Genomic DNA, 18097 nt, shown 5'->3' with positions numbered 1-18097 from the left:
AACTTGCAACACTTGTTCACCATCATAAGCTGACCCTGTACAGCAAGCAACATAACTCCATCCTGCTTTTTGCAATAATTATTGCCCCTTTTGGACTTAGAAAATCATTTTCTTGGTTGAGTATTATGTTTAAGGCAACTTTTCTCATAAACTATCAAAGCTATTGCTTTAAAACTTGCAACAGTTTTTCACCATCATAAGTGGACACTGTACATCAAGAAACATAACTCTATCCTGCTTTTTGCAAGTATGATGGCCCTTTTTAGACTTAGAAAATCATGGGTAGGACAATATTTCTATTATACAAAAAAAATCAGATGAGCGTCAGCACCCGCATGGTGGTGCTCTTGTTTGAAATTCGTCTTGGTTTAAGTTTTGGTCAGCCTGTATAATTTTCATTTTTGAAGTGCTAGGAACAAACGACTGCTGACTTAGAGATTTGTTCAGAAAAAAAAAAAACAGAAATCTATGGTATAAAGAATAAATATGGTAAAATTGGAAATGCATTTAACTAGCAAATATACTATTTACTCTAATAACCTTCTTTGGAACACATTAAAAGTAAATTATTATTATCTTATCATAAACAGTGTACTTTAACACTGGAAGCGGTAATACTGCTCTGAGATAATGTTTACAACTGACCCATCTCAGCCTCGTTCTGGCAAAGGAATGTAAAGCATGCATATAATTTGAGAAGGGGCTATACTGAAACTACACACTGTTTCTGAAACTTGCCTTTTGGTTCAGATTACTGAAATATCCCAATATCTATGTAACACAAATTTAAAACTAGATATTACATGTATATAGAAATCAAAACACTTTTTGAATACTTTCTTATTTAGGGGGTTAGGAGCAGTAAAATTAACAAAACATGCATTTCTGACTGCAGCCTAGCTAACTCTTTGTATAAGGTCATTTTTTACATTAAATTTCTGTGCACTAAATCATCCTTAGCAAGACAAATATAGATAAAAGTCATTATATTTGGAGAAAAGATTCATTTGGGTTCATTTGGTGTAATGGAGTTAATAATAGAATTACCTCCTTTGAAAGCAAGCTCTTCACAAGGAAGGTTTCCGGGAAATTAAAATGGAGAAAACGGAGGCAGTACCTGAAAAGAAACGAAAAATTGAAGCTGACAATGACCATGGAGATGGATCGCCACCGATTTTGAAAAGTTTTGAAGGTTTTGATATTGAGAAAGTCATAGCCGAAAACACTAGAAGTAAAACTACCACATTACATGCCAAATTGGACGGTGAAAATGCTGTCGTGTTGTTGGAAAAAACGCCGTTTGACTTGACGCACGTGAAGAATTATTTGACAGGGGATACCACATTGAAGAATACACTTAAGAATGATATATATGGCACATATGAAGCATATTTACCACCAACAGAGAATGGTAATTTGAAATTACTGATTGGCTGCATGTTTCTTACAACGTGTTGTTGAACAGTTGGCATTAATGATTAAACACGCTGGTCACACATCCCTATTGGGTTATATCGTATAGCTCAGATTTAATGAATATAGTTGCAGTTATTTACGGATTCTCAAGATCTGCTGAGTGATAGTTTCACTTTAATGTATACATGTATCAAAATATGAAAACACGCCTTGCAACATCCGCAGCTCAAACTAAAACCTTACTATGTAACTCGTGTAACACTCAAAATGACGAAATCTAAGAAAATACTGCACCGATCTCATTGAAACTTGCAACACACCGCTATCGTGGTTCCTGGGTCACACTACAAGGCCGTCGTGGCCGGACCACTTCTTTGGCCGAGCATAATGTCAGCCGTACCAGTTTTTTCACATTAAATTTAATTTTTTTTCATTGATTAAAAGTGCTGAAATATTGCCTTGTTATTGTAATTATCCACAACGAGCTGTATCTGTCATGATTGCCTGCAGTTGTGAAAACAACTTCTGCACACTTCGTGTCAAACGTACTGTCAACTCTGCTTTATTGGACTAATCATAATTAAATGATTATCTGATCAATGAATTAAAGGATGTTTTCTTTTATAATCTATAATGATTGTTAAAATAAAAACACGAAATATGCCGTATGTTTAAAAAAATTGGAAACACTTGTGTGTTTTCACGGCATAATAAAACGAAACTTACCGAAAGCTAATTGCTTCTGATTATTAGTCCCCTACTGGTTGAGAACCAGTTTCATGGACTACAGGAATGTGCTTTTCTGTCTGTCTGTCATTCCGTCTGCAATTCCGTGTCCAGTCCATAACTCTGTCATTCATTCACGGATTTTAATATTACTTGGCACAGATGTTCCCCATGATGAGACGATATGTCATGCGCAAAACCCAGACCCCTGGCTGAGAGGTCAAGATCACAATTGGAGGTCAAACGTCAACATGGCTTTTTTCCTGTCCGGTCCATAAGTCTGACACCCGTGAAGGGATTTTAATATTACTTGGCACAAATGTACCTCATAATAAGATGATGTATCATGTGCAACTTTCAGAACCCTAGCTCAAAGGTCAAGGTCACACTTGGCAGTCAAATGTTAGCATGGCATGAACAGGGTCTTATTTCGTGTCCGGTCCATAACTCTTGTTGTTCATTAAGAGATTTAAATATTACTTTACACAAATGTTCCCCATGATGAGACCACATGTCATGCACAAAACCCGACCCCTGGCTTAAAGGTCAAGGTCACAATTGGAGGTCAAAGGTCAACATGGCTTTTTTTCCTGTCTGGTCCATAGCTCTGCCGTCCATGAAGGGATTTTAATATTACTTGGCACTAATGTTCCACATGATGAGACAACATATCATTCGCATTGTGAATAAATCTTCACCTACTGACCTACTTTCTTGCTATTGAATGTACAGCATAGAAATTTGGACCATGTGTATAACTTTTAATACAGATTTCAATACTCATCTTGAATATTATTAACCCTGACCTACGTTATTGTTTTTAAAGCTACAGCAGATTTGGACCACCTGAATAATTTTTTAACGGATTTCAATTGTTATCTTGAATAATCTTTACCATGACCTACTCACCTAGGTTTTTGTTTTTAAAGCTTTAGCAAAGAAATTTGTTCAAGCAAGCAACTAAACTCTGGTGAGTGATAAAGGGCTGTCATGGCCCTCTTGTTTTGTACTTCATTGTTACCATTAATGATTCAATGAGTAAAACATGTATTCAGGGTCATATAATCAGTTTCAGGTGAGTGACCTTGGATCTTTATGACCCTTTTGTTTAGTCTTCCGATCAATTAATTTAAATATATTACATTTCAGCTGTAAAAGCGGTTGTGATTCATCCGGCCACAGAGAAACACATCCAGAAATACTCTGACCAGGAGATGTATATAGTCAGGGAGACTCCTGAGCTGTATAGCAAAGTTACATTGCCTCTCCTACAGAGCAGACAGTTTAGTATGCAGGTGAATGGTTCTTCCCATAACAACATCTTGTTACTGTGAAGTGATTTAATTTCCAAGCTTTTGCTGAAACAACCATTTTGTTGGGATATACATTTGTCAATTTGTAGATAGAATGAATTGCAATCTAATTTGTTCTTTGATTTCTTATTGTGTATATTGATGCAGCTGTGAGGATAAGGAAAATTAGTCCCTTACAAATATTGCTAGTTCTGTAGTAGTTATTTTCTGTATGAGTGAAATAGGAAGAAAATGTGGCGGTGACATTAAAGGTCTAAATAGTATTTTGAAACATTTAATTTAGATTAATTTGGATACTGTAATAATTTGTATCGTAATTTCTGTTCTGTGTTAACATGAGGCTCAAACTTGCAGTTCTGTATGTTTTCAACACTAAAAGTCATTTATAAAAAATTTGTACAACAATTAAATATGCTGAACTACTTTGGCTCTTAAAAGGCTTTATAAAATCCAATGATAAATTTGCAGAATGTATGAAAAAAAATCTGTTGTAATGTAAGCTTAAAGAAAACTGTGCTAAACACATAATCATAGCGGGATCTCTTTGGCTGAATGATTAAGGTTGCTAATTGCTAAAAATAGAAAAAAACAAACAAACTTTTTCTCATGAACTGTTTCATAGATGTTCACCAAATATGGCACTTTTGATATCTTTTAAGCCTGAACATAATTTTACTTTGTGCAGGCCTGAGAGCAGGTGCGCAGATCAAAGATACCAGACTGGCATCATGAAAATGTTGCCTCTAAATTATATGATTACCTTATACAATTTACAGTGGGTCTACAACATCCTAGAGAAAAAGCAAGAAGCTGACCGTATTGTATTTGAAGATGCAGATCCTGAGACCGGCTTTATACTGTTACCAGACATGAAATGGGACAGGAAAGATAAGAATGCTCTCTATCTTGTGGGAATTGTACACAAACATGGAATCAAGTCTCTTAGAGATCTCAATAAAACTTACCTCCCACTTCTGAAAAATGTCCTTGCCAAAGGAAGGGTAAGTGAAGAAAATATGTTTTCTGTAGAAATTGCTGTGGGAAATGATTTTAATATGCCATACTTGATTGGAACAGTTTAATGTTTATATGTAGCAGTATAATAGAGATCTTCAAGTCCATTTCTTGTTTGCATTCTTTGAACTTAAGTTTTGGCTGTTACACTTAGAATTGTGTTTGTTTTTTCAACGAAAACCTGAGTTATTAAATTGGGGTAGATGTCAGTCGGGCGGGCGGGCGGGCGGCGGTGGCGGCGGCGGCGGTGGTGGCGGCGTCAAACTGGTGTTTCCGGTCAATAACTTTTGTTTCGGTAAAGATATTTGAATAAAACTTGGTATGTATGTAGCTTATATCAAGACAAAGGCTGGGATTGATTTTGGGGTTTCTGGGGTCAAGGTCAAGGTCACTGTTACTTAAAATAGAAAAAGGGTTTCCGGTCAATAACAACTTAGGAATGAGCTATCATGATGAAACTTGGTGTATAGAAAACTTATATAAAGTTGTAGCTTGGGATTGATTTTGGGGTTTCTGGGATCAAGGTCAAGGTCATTGTTACTAAAAATAGGGTTAGGGTTAGGGTTAGCATATCTTCTACATGCATGGAGGGATTTTGATGAAAGTTGGCACAATTGTTCACCATCATGAGACGGAGTGTCATGCACAAGAACCAGGTCCCTAGGTCTAAGGTCAAGGTCACACTTAGAGGTCAAAGGATACAAGAATGAAAACTTTGTCCGGAGCATATCTTCTTCATGCATAGAGGGATTTTGATGTAACTTGGCACAATTATACACCATCATGAGACGAAGTGTCTTGCGCAGTTCCCTTCTTTAGAATTACTTCCCTTTGTTGTTACTATAAATAGCTTATATTGTAACTTTTTCATTACTAGACGTAGGGAAAAATCGAGACCACTTTTCTGTAGTACAACATGCATGTTACATCCAATTTTGAGGTGTATTTTGACCAATCTCTACCTTGTAAGGATTTCTGTGTGGACTTACAATTTTTTTTTTGTATTTTTTTTTTTTTTTTTTTTTTAAGATTAACTTCCCTTAGTTGTTACAATAAATAACTTATATTGTAACTTTTTTATAATTGACCGTAGGGAAAAACCAAGACCACTTTTCTGTGGTACAACATAGTTGTTACTTTCTAATTTTAGGTGTATTTTAAGGTATTTTTACCTGGTAAGGAGCTTTTTTTGTGGACTTAGAAAAACAAAAGAATTACAATGATTATTAAACAACCACAAAATTAAAATTACATCTGCAAATACAGGTGCTAGAGTAAAGAAATTTGCTGTGACGGGCATATATTGTGACATTCTGGCACTCTTGTTTATTCTTATGAAAAGTGTTGAAAACCTGGTTTCGTGGCATTGCCACGTTTCTTGTGTAAATTTGTTTTTATGAAAACTGAAAATGTGTTAATTTGATTTGTGTATATTGCAGTTGTTGTTTCCCATACTAGAAACGGTTAGATTTAAATTCCACATTTTGATTTGTAATGCAAAAAGTGTTCTGATTTTTGACATACATTTTAGTACAAATCTGAATCATGTTGTAGTGACGGCTTTGTCCTACTTTGAATCAGATTACACCAGTTCAGTGTTTGAACACTATCTGAAACAACAAAATTATCAGCTAACAACAACTTTTAGAATAGCATAATGTTCTTAAATTGCATACAAGCAAGTATTTAAGGAGTAATATCTATCTTACATAACAATGTAACATATGTAAACACTCGCAGCTATTTGAGCATTGTGACCTCTGAAATGTTCCACTTGTACTTGACATCTCAATAGAAAGCATAAATACACATGCCTTATTTGGTTATATTTTTGAATGCAGAAGCAATGAAAATGTGATTTGAGCTGTGCCATGAGAAAACCGACATAGTGGGTTTGCGACCAGCATGGATCCAGACCAGCCTGCGCATCTGCGCAGTCTGGTCAGGACCCATGCTGTTCGCTTTTAAAGCCTATTGGAATTGGAGAAACTGTTAGCGAACAGCATGGATCCTGACCAGACTGCGTGGATGCGCAGGCTGGTCTGGATCCACGCTGGTCGCAAACCCACTATGTTGGTTTTCTCATGGCGCGGCTCATTTTATAATACTGATTTATTAACCACTCAGGTTGAACTGTTTCTCACTTCAGGAAGCGATTCAGGAGAAATACGACATTCCCGCGAGCAGACTTCACGTGTACATCCATTACCAGCCTTCTTACTACCATTTCCATGTACACTTCACACATATCAAACTGGAAGCCCCAGGATTTGGAGCCGACCGTGCCCATTTTCTCACGGATGTTATAGATAATATAGAATTGATGAATGATTATTACGAGAAGCGAACATTAACATTTATTGTTAGAGAACAGGAAGATTTATATATCAAGTATAAGGAGCATGGGTATTTTGATAATGAATGACAAACTGTTTGTTTACTTCCCTCTAACCACTGTAGCCTAGCATTTAGGAGTCAGTTCTATTAGATAGAGGAATTCACAGTGTCAGATCAAATTAATATGGTATTACTAATTAAATGTTAAGTGAAGAAATGGTTTAACAGAGCAAGTTCTTGTTGTTTGTCACATACTGTCAGAGGATATATTTCATTCTGACACTTCAGATAAAGTTGACTACACAATGCTTGAAAAAGTTTGAACAAGTAAGATATGTTGCCGCTGCTAGAAATTCATTTTCATGACCCATCCCTAAGTCCTTATGAAGAAGAGAGGAACATTGCTTGCTTGGTCCTTGTGTTAGGCAATTAACCAGTAACTAAAGATCACTTTAGTTTACAGTGGCCAAACTTCATGATGGTCGCCTGTGGTTGCTAGATGACATCTGTTGTTTTTGGGGAGTCAGTAGGTCTGATGTAAAGGTCATAGTGACATCATAATTGAAAGCGGTTTCTAATCAGTACTCGGAGAATGTTGTAATATTTTGTGTGTGTATGCTATAATGACAAGTCAAAAGACAACAACACTAGAAGTGCGTCTATATAGTTTACTGTACAACCAAGAACTAATATTTTTTCATTTTTCGTGGTTCATTTTAAGCTTATTTCTAACCTCTTTTATTTTTATTTGTTTGGGTAGTTACAGATTGTTCATTGTGGGTAATGTCGATCTCAGTCTTATAGACATCAATAACTGTGATGGTGAAAGACCACATTTCAAGGGTGTTGTCCTCTACTCAAGAATAGCCATATATGGATGTCTTTGGCTTTCTTGGACAATTGCTTTATTGTCTGTACAGTTTTTTCCACCAGACCGTTACTTTGGCTGAATAGAGGACTACTGGTCACATGGTCTAAGTTCCATTCATTGGCAGATTTTTGAAAAGTTTCGCTCATGTAGTACATAGCATTGTCAGAGACCAGTTTCTGAGGAAGGCCATGTCTGGCAAAGGTACACTTCAGTTTCTTAATTATAGAATCACTCTTGTTGTCAGTCTGCTAAAGTAGTCTACAGTGACTAAGAAGTCATTTCAAAATAGCAAATTAGGGTCTAAAGTGATTACAATATCTTGTGTAAAATGTGTCTAGTCTTTTGGCTTCTTCTGCTGTTGTCAGTCCAGGTATGTCTAATATCCTTTCCTTTGTCCCTTAACCACAATTAGTATGACACTTTCTCTGGCTTACTTTATATCTTTAGGTGGTCCACTGAAAATTTATACCATATGTCTTATGAATTTCTCAAATTTTTTCTGGCAGTTCGTATCATTCCAGTTCATGCATGGTGGTACAATCCCGTCCATTGTTTCACAGTTTAATCCTTTATTTTTACAGTTTAGTTTAGTTTAAACAATATTTTATTTTTTGAAGCAACATACACATAACATGTACAACAAATTTTTACATGTCAAATACATGGATTGGAAAACAAGCTGATAGCTTATGTAAATTCCTTTCCAAATTTTTACAGTTTAATCAGTCATAATCACAATCAAGTGTTCTAGCAGCATGTGGTGTTCTTTAAACCCCTTACATCTTGTAATATTTTGTGTGTACACTAAAATGACAACTGTGTCTATTTGGTTTAATGTACAATCAAGAACTGCGGGCTATCTTTGAGTGGGGAATGCTATCACGTTACAATCAGGTATATGGAATTCTGGGAAGTGTAGACTAGCTAAAGATTACTAAATGTTACAAATGCTTAGGCCTACAGTGATCAAAATTCATAGTATGATTTTGGTCAGTAGAGGACACATGTTACTTTGGACTTGAGTTAATCAGAAATCAAGGTTACAGCGACCTGGTGGTGGGAAATGGTTTCTGATGAATAACTGTTACTTGAGAATGCTTCAACTTTCAGGAAGTAATAATTTGAGAAAAAGATTTGACAGTGAGATTACCTGGACGAAAGAAAGGAGGTGGTCTTGTTTATCACATTGTGAGCCTTGTCTGATGTACATGTATAATGCTTTACAAATGTATCTCTAATGATATACATGTATTTAGCGATCTAAATAAAATAAAGTGTCTGAACATTGTTTTTTGCTTCTTATGTCTGCAAAATTCAATTCTTCTTGTGAGAAAATAATGTGTCTGAACATTGTTTTTTGCTTCTTATGTCTGCAAAATGTAATTCTTCTTGTGAGATAAAGACTATTCTGGACAAGGTATCTTGAGTGGATTATGTGAGGGCAAAATAAAAACATAATTATGATCTCAGTTTATTTTAAAGGCTTGCACATTTATTGTTTTTGTCTTTCGCATCAGTTAGCTATAATCCCTGCTTATTTCAGGCTGTTTAAATTACGGCGCCGTATTTCCACAATACAGTAACTAGGTTAATGATAATTTTAGGAAATGATGTTTAAAGATTTGAGAATGAATGACTTGACACTACTTACAGCCTTGTTGAACTAAAATTTAGCCAGTTTATGTTTGTTCTATAAGGCCACAAATTCACAATCATACAGAGGTCATTGAGACACACCTAATGACACACAAATCTCAATTTTTCTAAAGATAGACTTAAGGCATTGTGAAAATAAGGCAACGAAAAGCTGAGTTTACTTCTCTCTGTCTGAAATAGGCTGTACGGAACACGGGAATCTGTATCTCCTAAACCCCTTGAAGGCAAATTCATTGATCACGTCATACATGGACTATAAAATATACTTAACAATGTCAATGCTTCCACCCAATATCATCATAACATAACACAGTGGGGGATATAACTCTTTCAAACTGCCTTGTCGAATTAAGGAATACCGGTACTGGTTTGTTTAAATGACCACCCTAATATTATATTAGTGAAATACTGTGGAAAAAAATGTTGCACAACCCAACAAAATAATATTAGTTTTTTAACGATCAAAGATCCCATGATGTACTTGTGTAAGTCAATGTACAACATACAGATTTTCTGCACACAGGACTGGCATTTCTGGTGATTTTACCCATGCTGGCAAAACCCATCTGGCAGTCCCACCACTCGTGCTGATAATGCTATACCATTGAAGTGAGCAGATATGTGTTTTATCTACAGATTCATTCCGTAATTACTTTACCGTATATATGGGCAGATTAACGGTGCTGTAAACAAAAGAATCTGCCCATAATTACGGGGTCGCTGATTTATATAACCAGAACCAGAACTTTGTTGTTATGCGTCATTGAAACGTCATGATGTCACGTCTGTTTACGGACATTTCATTAATTTCCCATGCTTTGTTTAAATATGCTTATATAAAAAGAGTGCCACAAAGACAGTATTGTAATATTACAGTATGCAAAAAAAGTAATCTACCACTAATTATAGATGCAGATGGGAATATTTAGATCTTGGGTAACTGTTACTGGAGAGCTGTGTCTACAACCAGTGACAGATTAATATACTTCTAAACCTCTTCCTCAATATGCACTTGTATTAATGTAGCAAAGTTTCTCATCTTACCAAGCCAGGAAAAATTAATGAAACTTGATTAGTCTGGCCTGTCACTATCACTAAAACTCTTCAAATGACAGACACACAATCACTTTTACTATACAGCCTTTGTTTGACTTTAGTGCGAAAAGATAGCATGAGAAATAAGAAACAAACCAGCTTTCAATAATGTTAAGGCCATCAGGGAATCAGTCCAAAGACTATTATTATAAAAATTCTAAAGCTTGCAGTAATTTTAGTCTGGTGTAAAACGACACTAACATAGTTATTGGTGTCTGACATGCTGCTAATTCAGAGATATCTTTTTAATTATCAGAATTATTGAGAAATAAAACTGGAGTTTGTTAAATGAAATGGACTCCAGAGAGAGAGCAAAATAATTAATGAAGGCTTGATAAATGAATTGAATACATAATTGATGGTAATGCATGAGTGCATGCTGGGATAGTTATTAAAAAGCAGCAGTGCATCAGGAGAAATGAGTTAATGAATAATAAACTCCTTATTACACAGGAAATTGAACATAAATGTCATTTAGATAAGACCATGTAAACAGATGCTCAGGTCTTTTAGAGCAAGGAGTAGATATTCTAGTATTTAAGTTGCCTTGTTGTATAAAATCAAATCACATTATTGCAATAAATAAATAAAACAAGAGCTGTCCGTAAGACAGCCAGTGCTCGACTATTTGAATCGTTGTCACAGAAGAATGAATATTACCCTAAATGTTAAAATATTTATAGAGTTTCAATCCAGTATTTGCATTAGTTTTGGAAATAACTGGCATGTGAAATATTATCCAGAAGTTTTAAGTTCAAAAGGGGACATAATTTGGCCAAAATGCATGGCAGAGTTATGGGACCTGATGCAATCAACTATATGCATGCAGAGTTATGGGACTTGATGCAATCAACTACAGTTATATAACCCTGAAGACACAGTCATGTGAAATTTAAATTTAATATCTGGATTAGTTTTGCAGATAGTAACATGCACACAAAACTGTAACCAGAATTTTCTAAGTCCAGAAGGGGGTATAATTTGCCAAAAATACATGTCAGAGTTATGGGACTTGACCCAGTGAGGTTGGAATTGATTTAGAAAAAGAAAACATCAGTTTCAAAGCTATATGCCTTTAAATGATAGCCATATGTACTTGCATGCAAAACTTAAACAAGAATTTTCTAAGTCCATAAGGGGGCATAATTTGGCCAAAATGCATGTCAGAGTTATGGGACGTGATGCTATCACCTAGTAGCATAACCCCGAAGACATGTGAAGTTTCAAATCAATATCTGCATTAGTTTTGGAGAATTTTTTAGTAACTTGCATGTAAAACTTTAATCAGGATTACGAAATCAAAAAGGGGGCATAATTTGGCCAAAATACATGTCAGAGTTATGGGACTTGACTCAGTGAGGTTGGTAATTGACCTAGAAAAAGAAAAAAATAAGTTCCAAAGCTATATGCCTTCAAATGATAGCCATATGTACATGCATGCAAAACTTTAACTAAAATTTTCTAAGTCCATAAGGGGGCAAAATTTGGCCAAAATGCATGTCAGAGTTATGGGACTTGACGCTGTCACCTAGTTTCATAACCCCAAAGACACATGTGAAGCTTCAAATCAATATCTGCAGTAGTTATGGAGATAGTATTAACTTGCATGTAAAACTTTAACCAGGATTACGAAGTCCAAAAGGGGACATAATTTGGCCAAAATACATGTCAGACTTATGGGACTTGACCCAGTGAGGTTGGAATTGATCTAGAAAAAGAAAACATAAGTTTCAAAGTTTTATGCCTTTAAATGATAACCATAATTATTATGTACTTGCATGCAAAACTTTAACCAGAATTCTCTAAGTCCATAAGGGGGCATAATTTGGCCAAAATGCATGTCAGAGTTATGGGACGTGATGCTATCACCTAGTAGCATAACCCCAAAGACACGTGAAGTTTCAAATCAATACCTGCATTAGTTTTGGAGATACTAACTTGCATGTAAAACTTTAATAAGGATTACAAAGTCAAAAAGGGGGCATAATTTGGCCAAAATACATGTCAGAGTTATGGGATTTGACCCACAGAGGTTGGTAATTGACCTAGAAAAAGAAAAATATAAGTTTCAAAGCTATATGCTTTCAAATGATAACCATATCGTTACCTCAACGCAACAAAGTTGTATCTTATTATAAATTTATATAGAGATACGACTTTGTTGCGTTGAGGTGACGATATGTACTTGCATGCAAAACTTTAACCAGAATTTTCTAAGGGGGCATAATTTGGCCAAAATGCATGTCAGAGTTATGGGACTTGATGCTGTCACCTAGTTTCATAACCCTGAAGACACATGTGAAGTTTCATATCAATATCTGCCATTATTTTTGAGATAGTAACATGCATGTAAAACTTTAACCAGGATTTTCTAAGTTCGAAAGGGGGCATAATTTGGCCAAAATACATGTCAGAGTTATGGGACTTGACCCAGTGAGGTTGGTAATTAGACCTAGAAAAAAGAAAAAATAAGTTTCAAAGCAATATGCCTTTAAATGATAGCCATATGTAATTGCATGCAAAACTTTAACCAAGGTGTGACACCGAAGCCAGGGTGAGTAGTAGAATAGCTAGACTATTCTTTGAATAGTCAAGCTAAAAATCCTCAAAATACATTTTTAGCTCAACTTTGCAAAGAATATTCTAGCTATTCTACTCACCCTGGTGTCACACCCGTCAACATTAAATTGCACCTGTACGTATTGGATGTACGCATGTATTGAGGGTACTATATACTGACTAAAGGTTAGGGTTAGGTTTAACATAGGTTTAATAGTATACATTCAATGCTTGCGTACACTCAATGCGGGTGATTTAACCCTTACCATGCTGGAGACAATTGGTTCTGCCATTGCGATCAGTGTAGACCAAGATCAGCCTGCACATCCGGGCAGTCTAATCATGGTCTGTACTGTTCGCTTTTCAGTCAGTAAATTTTCAGTAAACACCCCTTCAAATCATAAAATGTACTATCCAAATTGGAAGCTGGACCAGTCCATTATAGAAATTTAGCATGGTAAGGGTTAATGCCGACCGTGTCACACGTTGGTTAAAGTTTTGCATGCAAAGGTCATATGACTTTGTTTCGTATCCACTCTAACTCTTGAACTGCTTGAATGATTTTAAAGAAACTTGTCAAAAATGTTCAATACATGGAGACGATGTGCAGAGCGCATGTTTCAGATAGCTCATTTTAAGGTCAAGGTCACACATAGGGGTCAAAGGTCATACCTCTGTAACTTTTGAGCCCCTTGAAGGATTTTGAAAAAACTTGACACAAATGTTCACCACATCGAGATGAGGTGTAAGCGCATGTTTTAGATGGCTCGCTTCAAGGTCAAGGTCACACTTAAGGGTCAAAAGTATTATGACTTTGTATTGTGTCTACTCATGAACTGCTTGAAGGATTTTTTAAAGACGCCTGGCACAAATGTTCACCACATTGAGACAACGTGCAGAGTGCATGTTTCAGATGGCTTCAAGGTCAAGGCCACACTTAGGGGGTCAAAGGTCATACCTTCAGGCGTAATGAAAACAATCTTTAAATATATTTGCGGAAAATTTAATGCTTGAAAATAGTAATACGGACATTACAGTATTCCTAAAATATGTTATAAAGAAAATTCCATCTTGGATGTGCATACTGGTTCAGAAAATTAATATTTGTGAATACTTCCAGTTAATACTGTCTGCTACTTAATTTCTCACAATTAAAGGTGCAGGCTGGAAAACGAATCCATGACATGCCTCAAATCCAACTGACCACCTTCAATACTCATGTACAAATTTAATATGTGATATGATTCTGGCTTTATGATGTACCAACATAGTACAAGTTATATGGCACTAAGCACGACAAGAAGTTTTCGTTTTGCATCTTATTTACATCTAAATAAAAAGTATTTTATACCTGCAGTTACAGAAATACAACAAAACAAAGTTTTCAGACACTATTGGGCACCATGCAAGATCTTGCAAGGATTGGTTTCAATTCTTTTTACACACAAGTTGTCATCCTAGAACTACACGGGGACACAAATACGTCTAATAAGCAGTGTAACTAAAAATACAAACTTAAAGTAGGAACTATCTATTTTAGATATATGTGTAGCTACACTGCAACAAAGTATGTAGACTGAAAAAATATTGTAGATATAATTTTCGGGAAAAAAAGTTATCTGAGCTGAAAAAAATGAGCCCGGGTAAAATATTTGGAAAAAATGGAGACAAATCCGGCCGCTATGACTTTACAGTATGCTTAGGTGGCTACTGACCTAGTACCCCATGCAAACTATGCATTTTTTACCTCTAGGCAGGGAAAAAGCATGCATAACTGCCACAAGGATTAGCAATCTGAATAGAAAACTGTGTAAAGATCAAATAAGTTAATGCCCTGGGGAGAGTGTGACATTTTCTGTGGTGAAAATTGTCAACAAACAGATGGGTTTTTTTTTTTAAAAGTCAAAACCCACAGAATTTCACAAGGTAAATATGTTGAAAAGGCTACTGCTGGAAAGAGAACAATCTCTACTACATATTATATGCATCAAAGTATGGGAAAAACATCTAGAAATATGAGAAAATCAAAGAAATTTATTTCAGGACTGTTAGATGCATGACTGTCTTATCATGCATAGCATTTAACATAGATAGATTACTTTTCCATTGCACTGATAAATTATGGACAGGATTAGGATTAACAAACGATGTTCACTAAACAATTTCACTATATAAACAGATTGTTTCCCTTGAGTAAAGAGGGCTAATAGGGTAAGTCTCTACATCTGACTGTATTTTTTACTGACAAGTTATTGCGGGGGACCATATATTGTGTAATCCCATATAAATCAATATAAATGCATTTGTTTCATCATCCAAAAATGCAACATGTCAGTAGAGGCAACATCTTTCAAAGCCGTAACAGCAGCAGTACAGTCATCCCGAGTTATACATTATTTTAGGCAAGACAAAATGTTTCACAAGATTGAAAATAAGTAGCAAAGAACACCATGAAGACAAAAGTTACACCCTTATAACATTTAAGAGTATGGAAAATTTCTAGTTTCATTACATTATCCTCTGTGGTGACAACAGTTTGTCAACTTAGTTTATACTGATTTCTTTTAGCTCATCTATGATCAAAACTATTAGTGTATTTTAATCACTACTGAGTCTCTCTCTTGGAAAAGCAGTACTGGTGTCTTAGATTTAGAACATCAACATCAGAAGTTGTGGCTCAAGCCCACATCCTTAGGGTTTAGTTACCAATAAGACTAACCACTAGACCACCACTGCCCTTGCATTTCAATTTAAGATAAGACCAAGAAAGATGACTGTTGTTATAATTTCACAGATCAATAAAATGCTAAACATCATGGTATCAAAGGCATCGACCACATTCTGCCACAGTTTGCTCGACCTTCTCTGTATGTACACTGTGCTGTCAGAACGATCAAGCTGATGAAGATCATTACTAGCATCGTCTGCTTCAAGTTTGATCTCATTTTGTTTTGCGGTTGGATACAAATTTCTTTTACATTTAAACACCTTCATGATGGCAAGTCCAATTTTGGGAACTGGTCTGTTGTTCATTTTATGGTGGAGTTGTAAAGATATCACTGTACATATGAGTGTTATTGTACTCATTATTAGCTGGAATGTCACATATGTGCTCAGGTAGGACACTCCATCAATAGACTCTGGCAAAGACAGCGTAATCATGGTCAGAAACACGGCCAGTGTTAAAAATATTGATATTGGAAAACTGGTCTTTTCTCCACTTTCACATGGCACAAAGAATGTCAGCAAGTTCAGGCAGGCCAGAACCAAAACTGGAACCATGATATTCAATATGCATGACATGCATGTACGGCGCAGTTTTAAGTGATAGTGAAGCACTGTGTAATTTAGAACCCCTATATTTGTTTCGTAAATATCAATGTCATATTCAACAAAATTATCAACTATTTGCCATTCAGCTGTTTCCATATACATCTCAAGATTTGTTTTATTTTCTGTTGCTTTCAGTATTAATTTGTCATCTTCATTCATGAACTTTGTGAAGAGTATCTCGCAATGCTGCTCATCAAACGGATATTTTTTTGTACGTATTTCACAAGAAGTGTCAAAATTAACTTGCGTCCATACAACCACCTCTCCCAAATATTTGAGAGAAATATACGCGTCGTTTAATCCCAATTCGGCTGGTCTATCCAAAGCGTTGGAGACCATTATGTCTGGAACCCAGATATTCTTATCGTATGGAAATACAAAGTTTGTTATTCCATCATGTTCAGACTTGTTCCATATTAAGAGTTCATCTGACCAGGATAGTAAGAGATTTACTGTAGTTTTAAGTGACTGCCGTACTTCATCTACCTGCTGTATTTTAAGCAATGTAAGATTTATCGTCACTACGATTGGCTGAGAATGGTTCAGAACAGGTCTCACGTCTGCATAATAATCCTCGAACAACTGCTTCCGCAGAACAGTTAAAGAATGTCCACGTGATCCTCCTACACTGACTAACAAAATAAAGAAACATAATAAAAATATTTTGTTCATTTTCTTTTCAGTGAATACATTTAAGTTATGTTTCTTAAGCTTCATATTAATGTTACTAAAATAATTCTTCACATAATAATAATTTATATTTCCAGTCTATATTTCACAATCATGTTCTCTTAGTGTGAAAGTCAATCATTCAAAATGTCAGAAATAAAGCAAACTACTCCATTACTCTTTAAACATCGACGATCAAACTTCATCGGATATTCACTTCATATGAATGATTTCATTATTGTAGTCCATTAGGAAATACTCTTAATTCCATGCAGAGTTTCCAACTATATAATAATGGATAATTGACTGCTTCTGCTAATGAATTATTCATTGTAATTTTATTATCATATAATATTTGCTGTCCCAGGGAAAAAAAACAAGAGATCCATAGTGACCTTAGGTGCTCACCTGAAGTTGATTATTTGATCTTGAATATGAAACACTGAATCATGATAAAATAGGTGAAGTTCCCTTGACATCTGAACAAGTCTGAGAAGGATGCTATTATATGGACCAAATTTAATGAAGATTAAAAAAAAAGTCATTAAAAGACATTTCTAATTTTAGGTGAAGTGTCCCCTTAAAATTAAAAGGGCCACATGCTCCCATTTGAAGTAATTTAGCAGAGAACTTTACGAAAATACCAAAGACCAAGTTTGATGAAGATCCATAAGTGCTTCGCAAGAAGAAGTTGTTAAAAGATATTTCTAGTTTTAGGTGTGTGCACCTCCTATCTGAACAAAATGCAGAGAGGACCTTGAAATGCTACAGACCAGATTTGATGAAGATCCATCTAACAGTTCAAGGGAAGTTGTTAAAAAATTCTATTTTACGCTTAAATGGCCCATACAAGTGGCCACCACATCCCTTCCCACATCCCACTTAACAATATTGGGAAAAGACCTGATAATGGTGCTAAAGACCAAGTTGATGAATATCTATCAAGGAAGTCATGAGAAGTTGTATAAAGGTTTAACTATTTTTAACTTTAGCAGACCCAAATAGAAGCCAAGTTCCCCCTTTTGAAGAAATTGTGGGAGGACCTTATAAAGATGCTACAGACCAAGTTGATGAAGATCCAGCAACTGGTTAATGAAAAGAAGTCATT

General features: G+C 35.5%; 2 protein-coding genes across 2 annotated transcripts; one reads left to right on the top strand and one right to left on the bottom strand.

The window, feature by feature from the left end:
* The first annotated feature begins 510 nt into the window (after nucleotides 1-510).
* Nucleotides 511-8965, top strand: LOC123528945 (m7GpppX diphosphatase-like). Its single transcript, XM_045309031.2, has 4 exons — nucleotides 511-1411; nucleotides 3292-3437; nucleotides 4232-4456; nucleotides 6619-8965. The coding sequence occupies exons 1-4, from the start codon at nucleotides 1096-1098 to the stop codon at nucleotides 6892-6894; spliced, it is 963 nt and encodes a 320-aa protein (XP_045164966.2). The 5' UTR covers nucleotides 511-1095; the 3' UTR covers nucleotides 6895-8965.
* Nucleotides 8966-15732: 6767 nt separating this feature from the next.
* Nucleotides 15733-17195, bottom strand: LOC123530444 (neuronal acetylcholine receptor subunit alpha-3-like). The gene is made up of 2 exons (XM_053520812.1): nucleotides 17168-17195; nucleotides 15733-16952 (listed from the first exon to the last, which is right to left on the bottom strand). The coding sequence occupies exons 1-2, from the start codon at nucleotides 17193-17195 to the stop codon at nucleotides 15733-15735; spliced, it is 1248 nt and encodes a 415-aa protein (XP_053376787.1).
* Between the last annotated feature and the right edge of the window lie 902 nt (nucleotides 17196-18097).

This window comes from Mercenaria mercenaria, chromosome 13 (assembly GCF_021730395.1).
Source record: "Mercenaria mercenaria strain notata chromosome 13, MADL_Memer_1, whole genome shotgun sequence".
NCBI lineage: Eukaryota > Metazoa > Mollusca > Bivalvia > Venerida > Veneridae > Mercenaria > Mercenaria mercenaria.
The sequence above is the reverse complement of the archived record's forward strand: the minus strand, read 5'-3'. Positions and strand labels throughout refer to the sequence as shown.